The 15044-nt window shown below is 40.6% G+C and overlaps 1 protein-coding gene across 11 annotated transcripts in view; it reads left to right on the forward strand.

Annotated features, from left to right (window-relative positions):
* Positions 1-15044, forward strand: part of TRIM2 (tripartite motif containing 2) — a 120166-nt gene that overhangs the window by 85053 nt on the left and 20069 nt on the right. For all 11 annotated transcript variants that reach the window (XM_007189427.2, XM_028168289.2, XM_007189428.2 and 8 more), the window contains 2 exons: positions 11204-11307; positions 11550-11717. In XM_007189427.2, the coding sequence (XP_007189489.1) occupies positions 11204-11307; positions 11550-11717 (272 nt within the window). The remainder of the gene's footprint in view (positions 1-11203; positions 11308-11549; positions 11718-15044) is intronic.

Consider the following 15044-nt stretch of genomic DNA (forward strand, 5'->3'; position numbering starts at 1 on the left):
GGAAAAGATAAAAATATCAGCTTCTCAGGACTCAGTTCCAAGCTTAATGCCTGGCATGTAGGAGGAGCTAAATAAAGAGAACAATTGTTTTTGCACATGCTATTAAGGCTGTTAGGTGTTCCCTGCTGCCTTTTCTTCTAAAACAATTGACCTTGCTGCTCCCCATTGATCTGCACTAAGAACAAATTCAGTCTCGCATTTAGAATCTCCCCTCCCCCAGCCAAGTGACCCCAGTCCACTTCCCAGGCAGTGTGCAGAGTGGAAAAAGGCCCAGATCTGGGTCTGATTCTGATTCTCCTTGCCAACTGACAACTGGCTTGCCCCTTCTTAACCTGGTTTCTTCCTCCGAAAATAAAGGGAATGAAATATTACCTAATTCTTAAGGTTGCTGTGGGGGAGAAATGAGAAGGAATTCGTATAATACGGCTGGTACTTGCCTATGTACAGTAACTGCTCAGTTAATGGTGGCAATCATTTTACTATTGTTATTATTATCAATCATCACCCTTCCACCTGTGATTCTCACCTGAGAAAAGAGATATATCTCTTAGGGTGTTTTTCCCCCAACTATATTTATTCTGAATGCCTAGCTCCCACCCTAGAGGGATGGGGATACACTCTTCTCCCCTCCTGCCCATTGAGAAATGCAGCCATAGTGATTCACTGGCACTGGTGGGAAGGTGTTTAAATGTTGAAGCATTTGTAAAATGCTTAGAACGGTACCTGGCATACGGCACTAGGTCCAGGTTTATTAATGCCGGAGCTGCCATAACAAAATAGCACAGACTGGCGACTTAAACAACGGAAATTTATTTTCTCACAGTTCTGGAGGCTGGAAGTCCAAGCTCAAGGTGGCGGCAAGGTTGGTTTCTTGGGAGGCCTCTCTTCTTGGCTTGCAGATGGCCGCCTTCTGGCTGCTTTGTCCTCCCATGGTTGTCCCTCTGTGCACGCACACCCCTGGTGTTTCTTCCTCTTCTTAGAAAGACACCAGTCATATTGGATTAGGGCCTCACCCTAATGGCCTTATTTTAAGTTAATCACCTTTAAAGATCTTAACTCCAAATACAGTTACATTCTGAGATACTGGAGGTTGGGACTGGACTTCAACATGAATTTTGTGGAGATACAGTTCAGCTTATAACAGATGCTAAACACCTCAGGTATGTAAGAGCAGCAAGGGAGATGGGTCTTACTTATCCATTCCTCTCTAACTTTATGAATCTAATCCAGAGTCTAGTCAAAAGACACCACCATTATGCAGTAATATAGCTCATAAAACATTGCTGGGTGATGGGAATACAGAGATGAAAGAAATGAGATCTTTTCCCTCTAGGAACTTAACAGAGGTTTGGGGTGACAGATGTGTGATCTACTAATAGCATGGATTAGGAGAAGGAATTTAAACCAGATGTGAAGGACCAGTACAACTTATCCAAGTTGAAATGGCATCCTGGGCAAGGGACCAGTGTGGAGGACAAAGGCAAGGGGAAGAGGAGTGAACGTGATTAATGTTTTAGGGGGGACACATCCATGAGAAGATGCATGGGGAACAAAGGTCAGAGGGGTGGAAAGTGGTGGGGGCACTGGGGAGAGGAGCTGGACAGGTGAGTGTTGGAGTCCACAGCTCCTTGAACACCCTCTATGCTTTCACACCTGGGCACTTCCATCCGTGAATTCTTTCCCCAGTTTTATCCTTCCCTCAAGTCCCACCTTCTCTTTTCGAATCCACTGTGGTGGATTATTATTTCTGCTGAGGTCTTATTTCCTGATGATATTACGCATTACTTGAAGTCAAAGATGACATCTTTAATCATTTATAATCCTCAAACCACAAGAACACTTTGCCCAAGTACTTTGCCTATTTGAATCGAATCAAGTCATGACTTACTGCATGATTTAACTTGCTGCTCACCACTGTCAGATTCCAGTTTTGAAGCCCAGGGACACACAGACCAGGCAACAAAGCACTAAGCTCAAGGGCAATCATCACATGTATTCCCATGCACAGAGCTGTGCTAGGCAATATTAGACAAACAGTACTGGCCACCTAAGAACCTGTCTTTTCAAAATCGATACTGTTGGCCACATATGGGGAGAGTTTATATAAATAATTAGAAGAGTTCAGCTTTCTGTTACAGTCATAGCTTTGTTTTAGGACTCTATGTTTGTCTGTACTGTACAGTCAGGTTGTTAGGTGGTTGTTCCATGATGCTGGAACATTCATGATTAGAACAGTTCCCCCTCTGCACGTACTGAAGTCAGAATTCATTCAAATCCAACTACACACATAAGCTGGCAACTGGGGTTCTGCTGTTCCCTCAACTGGTCCCACATACTGAGCTTCTTGAGGCACTGATTTCATGTTGTAAGCTACATAGTTTTCATAAAACATGTATTAGGATTCATTTAACCACCCTAAATAACGTGTGTTAATTTTGTGTATTTGTGAAAGGGAGCCATCACTTTCTGGGCGATATAAAGGATTTTCAGGGGTAATTTTGACTCACATTTTCACCTTCCTCCCCGATTATCCAGCTCCGTAGTTAGATGGGCCCCTGCTGTTTGAGCTCCTACTATGTGCCTCATATGTGGCTGGGTCCTTGTATAATGGGAGGGGTGAGATTCTGACCCTGACCTAGAGGAGGCCATAGTCTGGAAGGGGACAAGTGTGTGACAAATGTGGTACCTTCAGTATGCGTGCCTTCAGAGGCTGGGGTGGGGTGGGGGAGGAGGCTGGCAAGCAGCAGGGAGTTAAGGAAGGATCTAGAGATGACATCTAAACCTAAGCTGGCTTTGAAAGAGAAAGAGTCAGTCAGATGAAAGGAGGAAAAGGGAGGTTCAGATGAAGGGAAAGAAGATGAGAAACTAAGTAGTTTCGGGAACTGTAAATGATTCCATTACCTGGAGTGTTAAGCGAAATAAGATAGCAGAGAAGAGGTTCTGTTTCCTTGAAAAGGAGCTGAGACTTTGTTCTGTACACCTATGTTTCCCATAAAGCACTTGAATTCCTTGGGGTGCTTGGTAAAAATGAGAATTCCTGAATTCCATACTGCATTTACAGAATCAGAATCTCTGGGGGAGGGACCAGGAATCTGCATTCTACCAGCTCCACGATGCTTCTGCACACTGAGGTTTGAGAACCATGTGGGTGATGGGGAGGCACTGAACAGTGTAATGCAATGTAGCGACTTGCTGAGACATTGGTTTTTAGAGAGGCTGGGGACATTATAGGGGATCTACTGACAATGTCCCCCGGGAAGCAGGGAGCTGCTTCCTGTTGCAGTAGTCCATGTGAGCTGTTACAAGTGCCAGAATTAAGAGTGATGCGGTGGAGTAGAGAGGACATGGCAGATTTATAACACGCTTAGGAGGGAGAGCGCAGGACTTGAGGACCAAATTGAACTTCCAGCTGTTTGACTTGAGTGATGTAGGGGGGATGTAGTGAATGGTTAAAGCTGTGGCCTCAGAGGCTACACAGCCTTGGGTTCCAACCCCAACACTGCCACTTTCCTACCCATACAGTTGGGGAAGTTACTTCACCTCCAGTTGCCCCTCTCCAGCCCTCCACCTCTGGTAACCCCAAGTCCGATCTCTTTTCTGAGTTTGGTTTTTTGTTTTTTGGTTTTTTTTAGACTCCGCATATAAGTGAGATCGTACAGTATTTGTCATTTTCTGTCTGACTTACTTCACTTAGCATAATACATTCAAGGTCCACCCATGTTGTTGCAAATGGTAGGATTTTTCTCCCTTTTATGGCTGAATAATGTTCATACATGCACACACACACACACACACACACGGCCCACAACTTCCTTATCCATTCATCCATCGATGGACACTTAGGTTGTTTCCATGTCTTGGCTGTTGTAAATAGTGCTGCTGTGAACATGGGGGTGCATGTATCTTTCGAGTTAGGGTTTTTGTTTCCTATGCAAAAATACCCAGAAGTGGAATAGCTGGATCATATGGTAGCTCTATTTTTAATTTTCAAAGGTCCCTTATACTGTTTTCCATAGCGGCTGTACCAATTTACCATCCCACCAACAGTGCACAAGGACCAACAGTCCACATCCATGCCAGCATTTTTTATCTCTTGTCTTTTTCTTGATGGCCCTTCTCACAGGCATGAGGTGGTATCTTGTTGTGGTTTTAATTTGCATTTCCCTAATGACTAGTGACGTTGAGCATCTTTTCACGTGGCCTTTGGTGAATCTTCTTTGGAAAAATGTCTATTCTGGTCCTTTTCCCATTTTTTAATTGGGTTATTTAGTTTTCTGCTACTGAATTGTATGAGTTCTTTATGTATTTTAGATATTAACCCCTTATCAGATATATGGTGTGCAAATATTTTTTCCCATCCTGTAGGTTGTCTTTTCACATTATTTTTATAAATTTATTTTATTTTATTTTTGGGTGCATTGGGTCTTCATTGCTGCACGTGGGCTTTCTCTAGTTGCGGTGAGCCGGGTCTACTCTTGTTGTGGTGTGCAGGCTTCTCATTGCAGTGGCTTCTCTTGTTTGGAGCACGGGATCTAAGCACGTGGGCTTCAGTAGCTGCGGGTCATGGGCTCTAGAACACGGGCTCAGTAGTTGTGGCGCACGGGCTTAGTTGCTCCACGGCATGTGGGATCTTCCCGGACCAGGGATTGAACCCATGTCCCCTGCATTGGCAGGCAGATTCTTAACCACTGCACCACCAGGGAAGTCCTTTTCACATTATTGACGGTTTCTTTTGCTCATTGACAGAAGTGTTTTAGTTTGGTGTAGTCCCACTTGTTTATTTTTGCTTTCCTTGCTTGTGGTTTAGGTGTCATATCCAAAAAATCGTTACCAGAGCTCAAGTCAAGGAACTCTATTCCTGTTTAATTCTAGGAAGAAATTAAACCTGGTTTCAGGTCTTATATTTAATCCATTTCAAGTTAATTTTTGTCAGTAGTGTAAGACAGGGGTCCAGTTTCGTTCTTTTATGTGAATATTCAATTATCCTAGTACCAGGTTTTTTCTCGCTTGAGTATTCTTGGCTCCCTTGTGAAAGTATTAGTTGACTGTATATATTTGGGTAATTTTCTTGGCTCTTGATTCTGTTCCATGGGTCTGTTTGTTTTTATGCCAGTACCATACTGTTTTGATTACTATAGGCTTATATTATAGCTTGAAATCAGGGAGTGTGATGCCTCCCTGCTTTGTTCTTTCTCAGAATTTCTTTGGCTATTCAGGGTCTTTTGTGGTTCCATATAAATTTTAGGAATGTTATTTCTACTTCCGTAAAAATTGCCATTGGAATCTTGATAGGAATTTCATTGAATCTATAGATGGCTTTTGGTAGTATTAACATTTTAACAATATTAATTCTTCCAGTCCATGAACACAGAATACCTTTCCACTTATTTGTGTCTTTTTCAATTTCTTTCATCAATATCTTGTAGTTTTCAGAGTAGAGATCTTTCACAAACTCCTTGGTTAAATTTATTCTTAAGTATTTTATTGTTTTTGATGCTATTATCAGGGAGATCAACATCTTTGTTTCTTTGTCAGAAAATTCATTGTTAGCATATAGAAATGCTACTGAACTTTGTATGTTAATTTTGTATCTGCATCTTTACTGAATTCATTGAAATCAGCCGTGGTGGTAGCATTTACACAATAGAAACAGGCCAATGCTACAAATCAGAACTCCTCCCCCAGCCCTACAGCCCCTGCCCCTCAAGAGCCAAATTACCAGGACAACATATAATCATCCTTAGCTTTGAAGGAATGGAGGCTCAGGAGAGCTCAGGAAGGAACCCAAGCCATCTGTGACTCTGATGCCCCTGCCTTTTCAATTGCACGACGATTCCTCTTCATCTAAAATGTCCTTTAACTACTGTGGTTTTCCAAAGTTGAGATATATGACATCTCCCACACCTGAAAACATAATGCATGCCCACTGTGAATGAGTTATTGTCTTACTCTAATATTGAATTGCAAAACAGTCCTGAAGGAGTGTAAGGAAGTGGCTTAGGGCATCTGTTGATTCCTTGAAACACAGGGATTATTTTTCCCTGCACTGTCAGAGTTTGCTGACTAGAAATCATGAGCTGGTTTTGTCAGCTACTAAAAAAAAATCATTGAACAAAGGGGAAGCCTGAAGAGGTGGGAAGGAGTGAAAGAATTACAGATGAATTGTTTCAAATTATGCAATTCATCCACCATACCTTAATGAATCCTTGGGATGTGTTGAATGAACCGTTCATTTGTACTCTAGATCAGTGTGCTCTCTTGTCATATCAAATGGATGTGTAAAATCACTTAGCATGAGTTCAGAGGCTTTACAGGAAGGTATATTTTTTGCCCCTCTTCCCTGCCTCATCTCTGCAAACCATCACCTTCCCTCCCTAAAAGGAAAGGAGAGCATGCTAATTTGGCATCTGAGGTCATTATAGGAACCCTGTCCCCACCCCTTGAGAATCTCATCCTTGGAAACTCCTCTTGCATTTCAAATGTAAAAAGATGCCACTGTTATTTACCGAGTGTCAGGCACTGCACTGTGTTGTAGGATGCAACAGAGAACAGGACAGATGTTGCCTCATCCCCCAGGGAGCTCATAGTTTAGTGAGGGAGGCAGTGAACCAGTTAAAATGGAGTTTTCTGAAAGATTTAATGGAGAAAGCATGATCCATGTGAACCCAAAGGGTAATTATCCTCACCTCAGAAACCTGATATCCTAATGTCCAATTAGAAGCAATGTGTGTATTTAAAAAATATATAAAGGGTCCGGAGAACCAGGTTTTATTCTTTGCTCTGTCTCTTTCCTACCTTTGTGATATGCCTAGCTTCAATTTCTCATCTATAAAATGGAATGATAATATTTATCCTGCTAACTCTTGGGGTTGTTATAGTGAGTGCACAAGAGAATGTATATGACAGTGCTGTAAATATTACTGAACACTTCCTTTTCCCATGATGTAATGTGGGTTGTAATTTACTCAGTCATTAATAATTCATTTAGGGACCCATTCATTCAGCAAACATACATTAAACACGTACTTGGTTAAAGATCAGCAAACATACATTAAACACGTACTTGGTTAAAGATCCTGTGTTAGACCCTATGTTTGGCTCAATTTCATCCTCTTGCATTATCCCATTCTAAGTATCTAGTTTCATTTAGCATTAATTTTCTTACTAAGTTGGAGTGGGGGTGAGAGAAATTTACAGTTATTGATCCCCTATTTCAATCCAGGGACCTTACTTCTGTCATCTTCCTGGAGGCAAGGGCAGGAGCACAGATGAGAAGCTGTTGGTTTGAAAATTCATTCTGTGCTTCATAGGCTAGTTTAAAATCTGGGATATCTGGGGAAAACAAGTATAATTATCTTATGGAATTGTTGTCAAATTGTTTATAATTACTTTTAAAACTCACATTACTCATTTTGTTAGCCAAAATCTAACCATCAAGTGAAATCTTTTACATCAGAGTAGACAGGAAAAGATTTTATAACTACTGTATATGTTTTATGTTACATTTATATTTGTTATGAAAGAACTAGTTTTCATTATTTAGAATACTTTGTGGAGGGTGGGGAAATTTTCTATAGACTAAATAGTATTTACTAAATATTTTAAAGAGGGACTCATGACCCCAAATTATTTCTAACTTCTGGAATTTCTGTTAGACACTTTTATTTTGGTCCCAAGACACTTTACAAACACTTGGACTTTGGGCATTTCAGCATAATGATACTATGCTGTAGTTCTGCATCATTACTCAACATTAAGCTCTTTCTAGTTTAACTGCTAGTAAAAATAGTCAGCATTAATTGTCTCTCAAGAGTATGCTGGTAGATTTCCTTTAATCCTTAGGAGTAACACTATGTTCCTGCTGTACTTAAAAAAACACAAATAAAGTTTTTTGTAAAAAAAAAGAAAAATGATGATCAATAGCTCTGACAGGACAAAAGATGCTCATAAGAATCAAGTGTTGTTACGAAAATGCCAACCCCAGCTATTTGGAAACCGAGCCCTGTGGCTTAAAGAGAAAGATTTTTTAAAACAAGTATAAAATTTAAATGGCAATGCCTGTTGCATCTAGCTCTTTCAAAAGTATGTAAGCAATCTGGGACTAACAGATGTGCCTTCAACCCTGTGATTTTTTATTTACCTGTGGGGCAGCAGACTCAAGCTCCAGTTGACTTGAGACCAAGAACAACAGGGGGGCCAACACGTCGGCCTGGAGCTTGGAGGGGGTTGGAGAACCTCCCGCCAGCAGTGTGGTCCTCTGCAATGCAGGTGTGTTGCTCTCATGGCAGGTACTGAGCATCCTCACATTCATTTCACACTGGGCAGAATCTTCCTTCTCCTTGGTCCAAGTGGTACTGATACAGAGTCCAACTAAATGTCTTCCCAAGTTTTAAAATTATACCCCCAAGTACAATTCTTTCCCATTTATACTGACACTCAAAAATGTGTGTTTATTTCTGCAGAGAAAAAAAAAAGTGCTAGTATTTTTTGCTCATATATTTTCCTTCCTTCAGCATCACCTCTATTTTTTCCAAAGGACAATTAAATCTCTTTGACTAAGGCACCCCTGAACTTCTACTAAAGCACGTGTCTCCATTTTTCCTTTCATTTCAAAACTCAACTGCTGCTGCCTGCAGAGCCTTCTCTGAATAGAATAGGCTTTGTCCTTAGCAGGATGGACCAAAGTTTAAATAGAAGAGGGCAGCAGGCAGGTTTAAGGACAGCAAACCAATGCTCATGTACTCTGTGCAGATGCTTCTTACTCCCCTCCCCGTTTTCAGTATTTCTTTCCCCTGCCTGTATGTCCTCTGAGCCATGGGTGCATTTCCAATTTTACAAAAGCAGGATCTAGAACAGCCTGGGTTTTTCTTTATGGTCAATTCTTCTCCAGTCTCACTGGTAGGACTCTTTTTTATTATGTTTCTTTATTTGGTCCTCAGTTCTTCATCCCGCTAATAATTTCCATGCTTCTATTTATCAACCTGTTTTTTTTTTCTTTTTTTTTGGCTGTGTTGGGTCTTTGTTGCTGCGCGCAGGCTTTTTCAAGTTGCGGCGAGCGGGGGCTACTCTTCGTTGCGGTACGTGGGCTTCTCACTGTGGTGGCTTCTCTTGTTGCTGAGCACAGGCTCTAGGCGTGCGCGCTTCAGTAGTTGTGGCTTGCGGGCTCTAGAGCACAGGCTCAGCAGCTGTGGCACACGGGCTTAGTTACTCCGCGGCATGTGGGATCTTCCCGGACCAGGGCTCGAACCCATGTCCCCTGCATTGGCAGGTGGGTTCTTAACCACTGCGCCACCAGGGAAGCCCTTTATCAACGTTTTTTTAATTTATTTATTTATTTATATTTATTTTTGGCTGTGTTGGGTCTTCGTTTCTGTGCCAGGGCTTTCTCCATTTGCGGAGAGCAGGGGCCACTCTTCATCGCGGTGCGCAGGCCTCTTACCGTCGCGGCCTCTCCCGTTGCAGAGCACAGGCTCCAGACGCGCAGGCTCAGTAGTTGTGGCTCACGGGCTTAGTCGCTCCGCGGCATGTGGGATCTTCCCAGACCAGGGCTCGAACCCGTGTCCCCTGCATTGGCAGGCAGATTCTTAACCACTGCGCCACCAGGGAAGCCCTATCAACGTTTTTGATGAATTAAGTTTTTATTCTTGAGAGACCTGGCCTTGCCCCCACTACCTTTTAAAAAGTATTTATAAACTGAGCATTTTAGAAGAATTATTTCTTTTCCTGGTCCTTCGGTTTTGCTGTACCTGTTAACCAGGTGTTACTCAGACATCAGAAGGAATGACCAAAAGCTAATACAAAGTGGGCACATACCTCCTTCAGGGGCCAACCACCCCTTTCCCTGCCACCCACCAACAGATGCCAACACACCATTTTTAGAGTGTTAGCTGATCCCATGGACTTGAATACTATAGGGATTCTGTGCAGATCAGGTATAAAGATCATCTCTGCTGAAACATCTGAAATAAAGTAGAATCGTTTGTCCTGCAACCTAGAAGACATTCTTTTGAGGATCTGGATCTCAGAGTTTTGTTTCATGTTAGGAAGAGATAGAGAGGCGGTGAGTCATCTTGTTAGGGTCCAGGATCTCAATAAAGCAACTACCCTGTAGGTCTGGTGAGAACAAGGTGATAAGATGGTCCACCCAGCAGTTCTGTTGTTGATTTTGTTCTGAGTTTAATTACATCACAGTTTTACTTCCTAAATGCAAAAACCAGTTTCAGAAGAGTCTACCTGTTCCTAAGCAGTCTAAGCATGAGCTTGACATTGGCCATCGGCAGCATATCTTTTCTACTCTTTCCTGAGGCCCTGCATTGACGTCTAAAAACAAATATCAAGTTGCTATTTTGAATATGAATGAAATGATAAAACTGAGGCATAGCGCTGTCTCCAACTATGAAAGTTTAAACCTCCTTCCTGGTCATTTCTGAGCAAAGTTCCTTCTGTTAATATTTGCATGGTCTTATTAAAATAAGTTATAAACACTTCATTTGAAACAAAAACAAACATCTGTTAACTGTAGTCACCTTAGCTTTATTTTTTCTCCTGCTTCATCTCTTCCATAAGAAACTCTAGAAGGATGAGAGTATGACTTGGATTAATTAATTTTCTTTTGCCTTTCTTATTTATTTAATCTAGAAAACATGGTCAGGATATCTTTTACAAGAAAGATACACAGCTTATGAGATACCGAGTCTTTGAAAATAAATCACTCCAGTGTATGAAAATCAGTCCGCTAGTTTTATAACATCTCTGACCTTACGATTTGTTAAAAGTGCTGGAAGTCAAGTGTCCAGGTGTCTAAGAGCTGCTGAGTGAAAGGGTGGGATTTTGGCACAGCTCTCAAATAAGGCCCGCTCCCAGAAAGTGTCCTCAATTGTAACATTAGTTTTTATAATTGTGTCTTTGTGAAATCTAAATATATTTTAATCATGTTAATATGCAACTATAGTTTAATAAGAGAAGATTGGTATTTTCCCCCCAAAAGGTGATTTTGCAAAGACTTTACAGAATTGGTCTGGAAGAGAAGTTTAGTAGAATATGGATTAAGTCAGGGGAGGGGTTCCTCTTTTTTTTTTAAGTGTAATTTAAAAAAACATTACATTCTCAGGCTACCTATAGAAGACTGAATGTTCTCTTGCCGAAACTGAGAAATCTAACTCTCTATTGTTTAATTTTCTGTGGTTTTATCGTTTATTTTTAGGAACCAAAGGAAGAAATAAAGGGGAATTTACAAATCTTCAAGGGGTAGCAGCATCTACAAATGGGAAGATATTAATTGCAGACAGTAACAACCAGTGCGTGCAGGTATGGCCCCTAATTGTATACCTTTAACCACTTACACTGATAAATAGATAGACCTGCATAGTTTCCTACTTAAGACTTAAGATGCAAGGAAAGAAAGGGAAGCTTATGATGTGTGTATAGACTTTTCTTCAAATAGAGTTTGCATGTTCTGACCTGTAGTACTTATGACAGATGTTCTTGCCTGTCTTTCCCACTCATTTCTATGCTAGTTCACATTCCAATGAATGTAATTTGTTTTCCAGATATTTTCCAATGATGGACAGTTCAAAAGTCGTTTTGGCATACGAGGACGCTCTCCCGGGCAGCTGCAGCGGCCCACGGGAGTAGCTTTGCATCCCAGTGGGGACATAATCATTGCAGATTATGATAATAAATGGGTTAGCATCTTCTCATCAGATGGGAAGTTTAAGGTAAGATTAACTACAACTGGCCAGTTGAGAGAAGGGACAGGAAATACAAGATGAAATTGTCTTTTTCTTTGGATCTCAGATCCAATAAAATATTCAGTTTTTCATATGTAAAGACATCTTGACTTCATTACATCTAAGTTTAATGAAGTGAGAGTCACAATGACATTGTCATAAATCTACTCATGTATAACCTAAATGTGGCTTCATTTTATAAAGCAATTAGTTTGCTCAGTTGCTTTCTTTTATACATTTTTTAAAATATTCTTTTCCATTATAATTTATCCCAGGGGATTAGATATAGTTCCCTGTGCTATACAGTAAGACCTTGTTGTTTATCCATTCTAAATGTAATAGTTTGCATCTACTAACTCCAAGCTCCCAGTACATCCCTCTCCCTCCCCTGCTCCTTCTTGGCAACCGCAAGTCTGTTCTCTATGTCTGTGAGTCTGTTTCTGTTTCATAGATAGGTTCATTTGTGCCATATTTCAGATTCCATATATAAGTGATATATGGTATTTGTCTTTCTCTTTCTGAATTACTTCACTTAGTATGATAATCTCTAGTTACGTCCATGTTGCTGCAGATGGCATTATTTTGTTCTTTTTAATGGCTGAGTGGTATTTTATTGTATATATGTACCACATCTTCTTTATCCATTCATCTGTCGATGGACATTTAGTTTGTTTCCATGTCTTGGCTATTGTGAGTAGTGCTGGTATGAACATAGGGGTGCATGTGTCTTTTTGAATTATAGTTTTGTCCGGGTATATGCCCAGGAGTGGGATTGCAGGATATATGGTAGTTCTATTTTTAGTTTTCTGAGGAACCTCCATACTGTTTTCCATAGTGGCTGCACCAATTTACATTCCCACCAACAGTGTAGGAGGGTTCCTTTTTCTCCACACCCTCTCCAGCATTTGTTATTTGTAGACTTTTTAATGATGGCCGTTCTGACCAGTGTGAGGTGGTACCTCATTGCAGTTTTGATTTGCATTTCTCTAATAATTAGTGATGTTGAGCATCTTTTCATGTGCCTACTGGCCATGTGTATGTCTTCTTTGGAGAAATGTCTATTAAGTTCTTCTGTGCATTTTTTTATTGGGTTGTTTGTTTTTTTGTTGTTGAGTTGTATGAGTTGTTTGTATATTTTGGAGATTAAGCCCTTGTCAGTCACATCATTTGCAAATATTGATATTTTCTCCCATTCTGTAGGTTGTCTTTTTGGTTTTTCTGTGGGTTTTTAATTTTTTTTTTTTTTTAAAGCATCTAATTTATTATTTATTTATTTATTTATTTATTTTTGGCGTGTTGGGTCTTCGTCTCTGTGCGAGGGCTTTCTCTAATTGTGGCAAGCGGGGGCCACTCTTCATCGCGGTGCGCGGGCCTCTCACTATCGTGGCCTCTCTTGTTGCGGAGCACAGGCTCCAGATGCGCAGGCTCAGCAATTGTGGCTCACGGGCCCAGCTGCTCCGCGGCATGTGGGATCTTCCCAGACCAGGACTCGAACCCATGTCCCCTGCATTGGCAGGCAGATTCTCAACCACTGCGCCACCAGGGAAGCCCTAATTTTTTTTTATAGTTTCCTTTGCTGTGCAAACAGCTTGTAAGTTTGATTAGGTCCCATTTGTTTATTTCTGTTTTTATTTCTATTGCCTTGGGAGACTGACCTAAGAAAACATTGGCACGATTTATGTCAGAGAATGTTTTGCCTGTGCTCTCTTCTAGGAGTTTTATGGTGTCATGTCTTACATTTAAGTCTTTAAGCCATTTTGAGTTTATTTTTGTGTATGGTGTGAGGGTGTGTTCCAACTTCATTGACTTACATGTGACTGTCCAACTTTCCCAGCACCACTTGCTGAAGAGACTTTTTCCCATTTTATACTCTTGCCTCCTTTGTTGAAGATTAATTGACTGTAGGTGTGTGGGTTTATTTCTGGGCTCTCTATTCTGTTCCATTGATCCATATGTCTGTTTTTGTACCAGTACCACACTGTCTTGATTACTGTAGCTTTGTAGTATTGTCTGAAGTCTGGGAGAGTTATGCATCCTGCTTTGTTTTTTTCCACAGGATTGCTTTGGCAATTCTGGGTCTTTTATGGTTCCATATAAAGTTTTGGACTATTTGTTTTAGTTCTGTGGAAAATGTCATGGATAATGCTTTTTTTTTTTTTTTTTTTAATACTGTCAGGTTTACCTCAATTCAATGAAAAACAACAACCTTTAGAAAAGCTTATTAAGAGGCAATTTATATTTCCCAAATTAGCCTACAAGTTGTCATTTATGAAGTTCCTTCTACTTTCTCAGTTCCTATCTATCAGTACTTTCTGTGATAGATGATATGGGAGAAACAGAATTAATAAGACATTGTCCCTACCTTTTAAAACTGTAGAAGCCTTTTGAGGAAAAAATACAAATACACAAGAGATAACAGAAAACAATTCATGTCAGCCTTTAAGCAATCATAAATTGTTTGGTACAATCTAGAACCATAGTGTTATAGTATATGATATAGGAATTGGAGGGAAAAGAAAACGGGGGCCAGCTTCATGGAAAAAATATGAGTGAGCTACACTTGGAGGGATCCCATCATTTGCTGCACTTGCTGTTACTCCCAGCATCATCCTCTGTTTCTTCATCCGGTCAGTCACTGAAGAGTAGAGAGCCCTTTGATGACAACAGAAATCTCTCTTCTAAGGTGTCATCAAAGAATATTGTCATCCAGCCCATTTTCTACATTTGTTCACAAGAAGATTATGAAACACTTTGTCACAGGTATTTTGAAGGCCATGTTCACTATGCCTTCCACATTCCCCCGTCCGGGCTTCTCTTTCTGTTGACAACATCAGCTTTAACTCAGATCAAACCGTTGGAATCCCAGCTCTACGGTTTATTAACTGTTTGGCCTTTGGCAAATTATATGACTTCCTTGAGCCTCGATAGCCTCATATTTCAAATTTGGATTTAAAAAATCTGTCTTATAGGATTTGGGTAAGGGTTACATGAGATTTTATTTCTGGATTGTATATGTGCCTTGTATGAAATAGGCATCGAAGAAGAGTTCTTCTCCAGTGCCTCTAATGACCCTGCCCAAAACATGACGTCTGTTTGATCAGCTGTGATTTTGGCTTCATGACCTCATACCACCTCCTGGTAGTCACTCCTTCTTTGTCCAAACTTACAGAGATGATGCTCTTCATAATCGATTCTGGAATCCAGAAGATACACGAAGTTCACTCATTAGTCTCTTATTGGAGGAATTTATATTTTCCTCTTTAAAGTCATTGGATCACCACAGTCACCTCATCATTTTTATTAAAAGAAGTTACT

This window comes from Balaenoptera acutorostrata, chromosome 5 (genome assembly GCF_949987535.1).
Source record: "Balaenoptera acutorostrata chromosome 5, mBalAcu1.1, whole genome shotgun sequence".
NCBI classification, from domain to species: Eukaryota; Metazoa; Chordata; class Mammalia; order Artiodactyla; family Balaenopteridae; genus Balaenoptera; species Balaenoptera acutorostrata.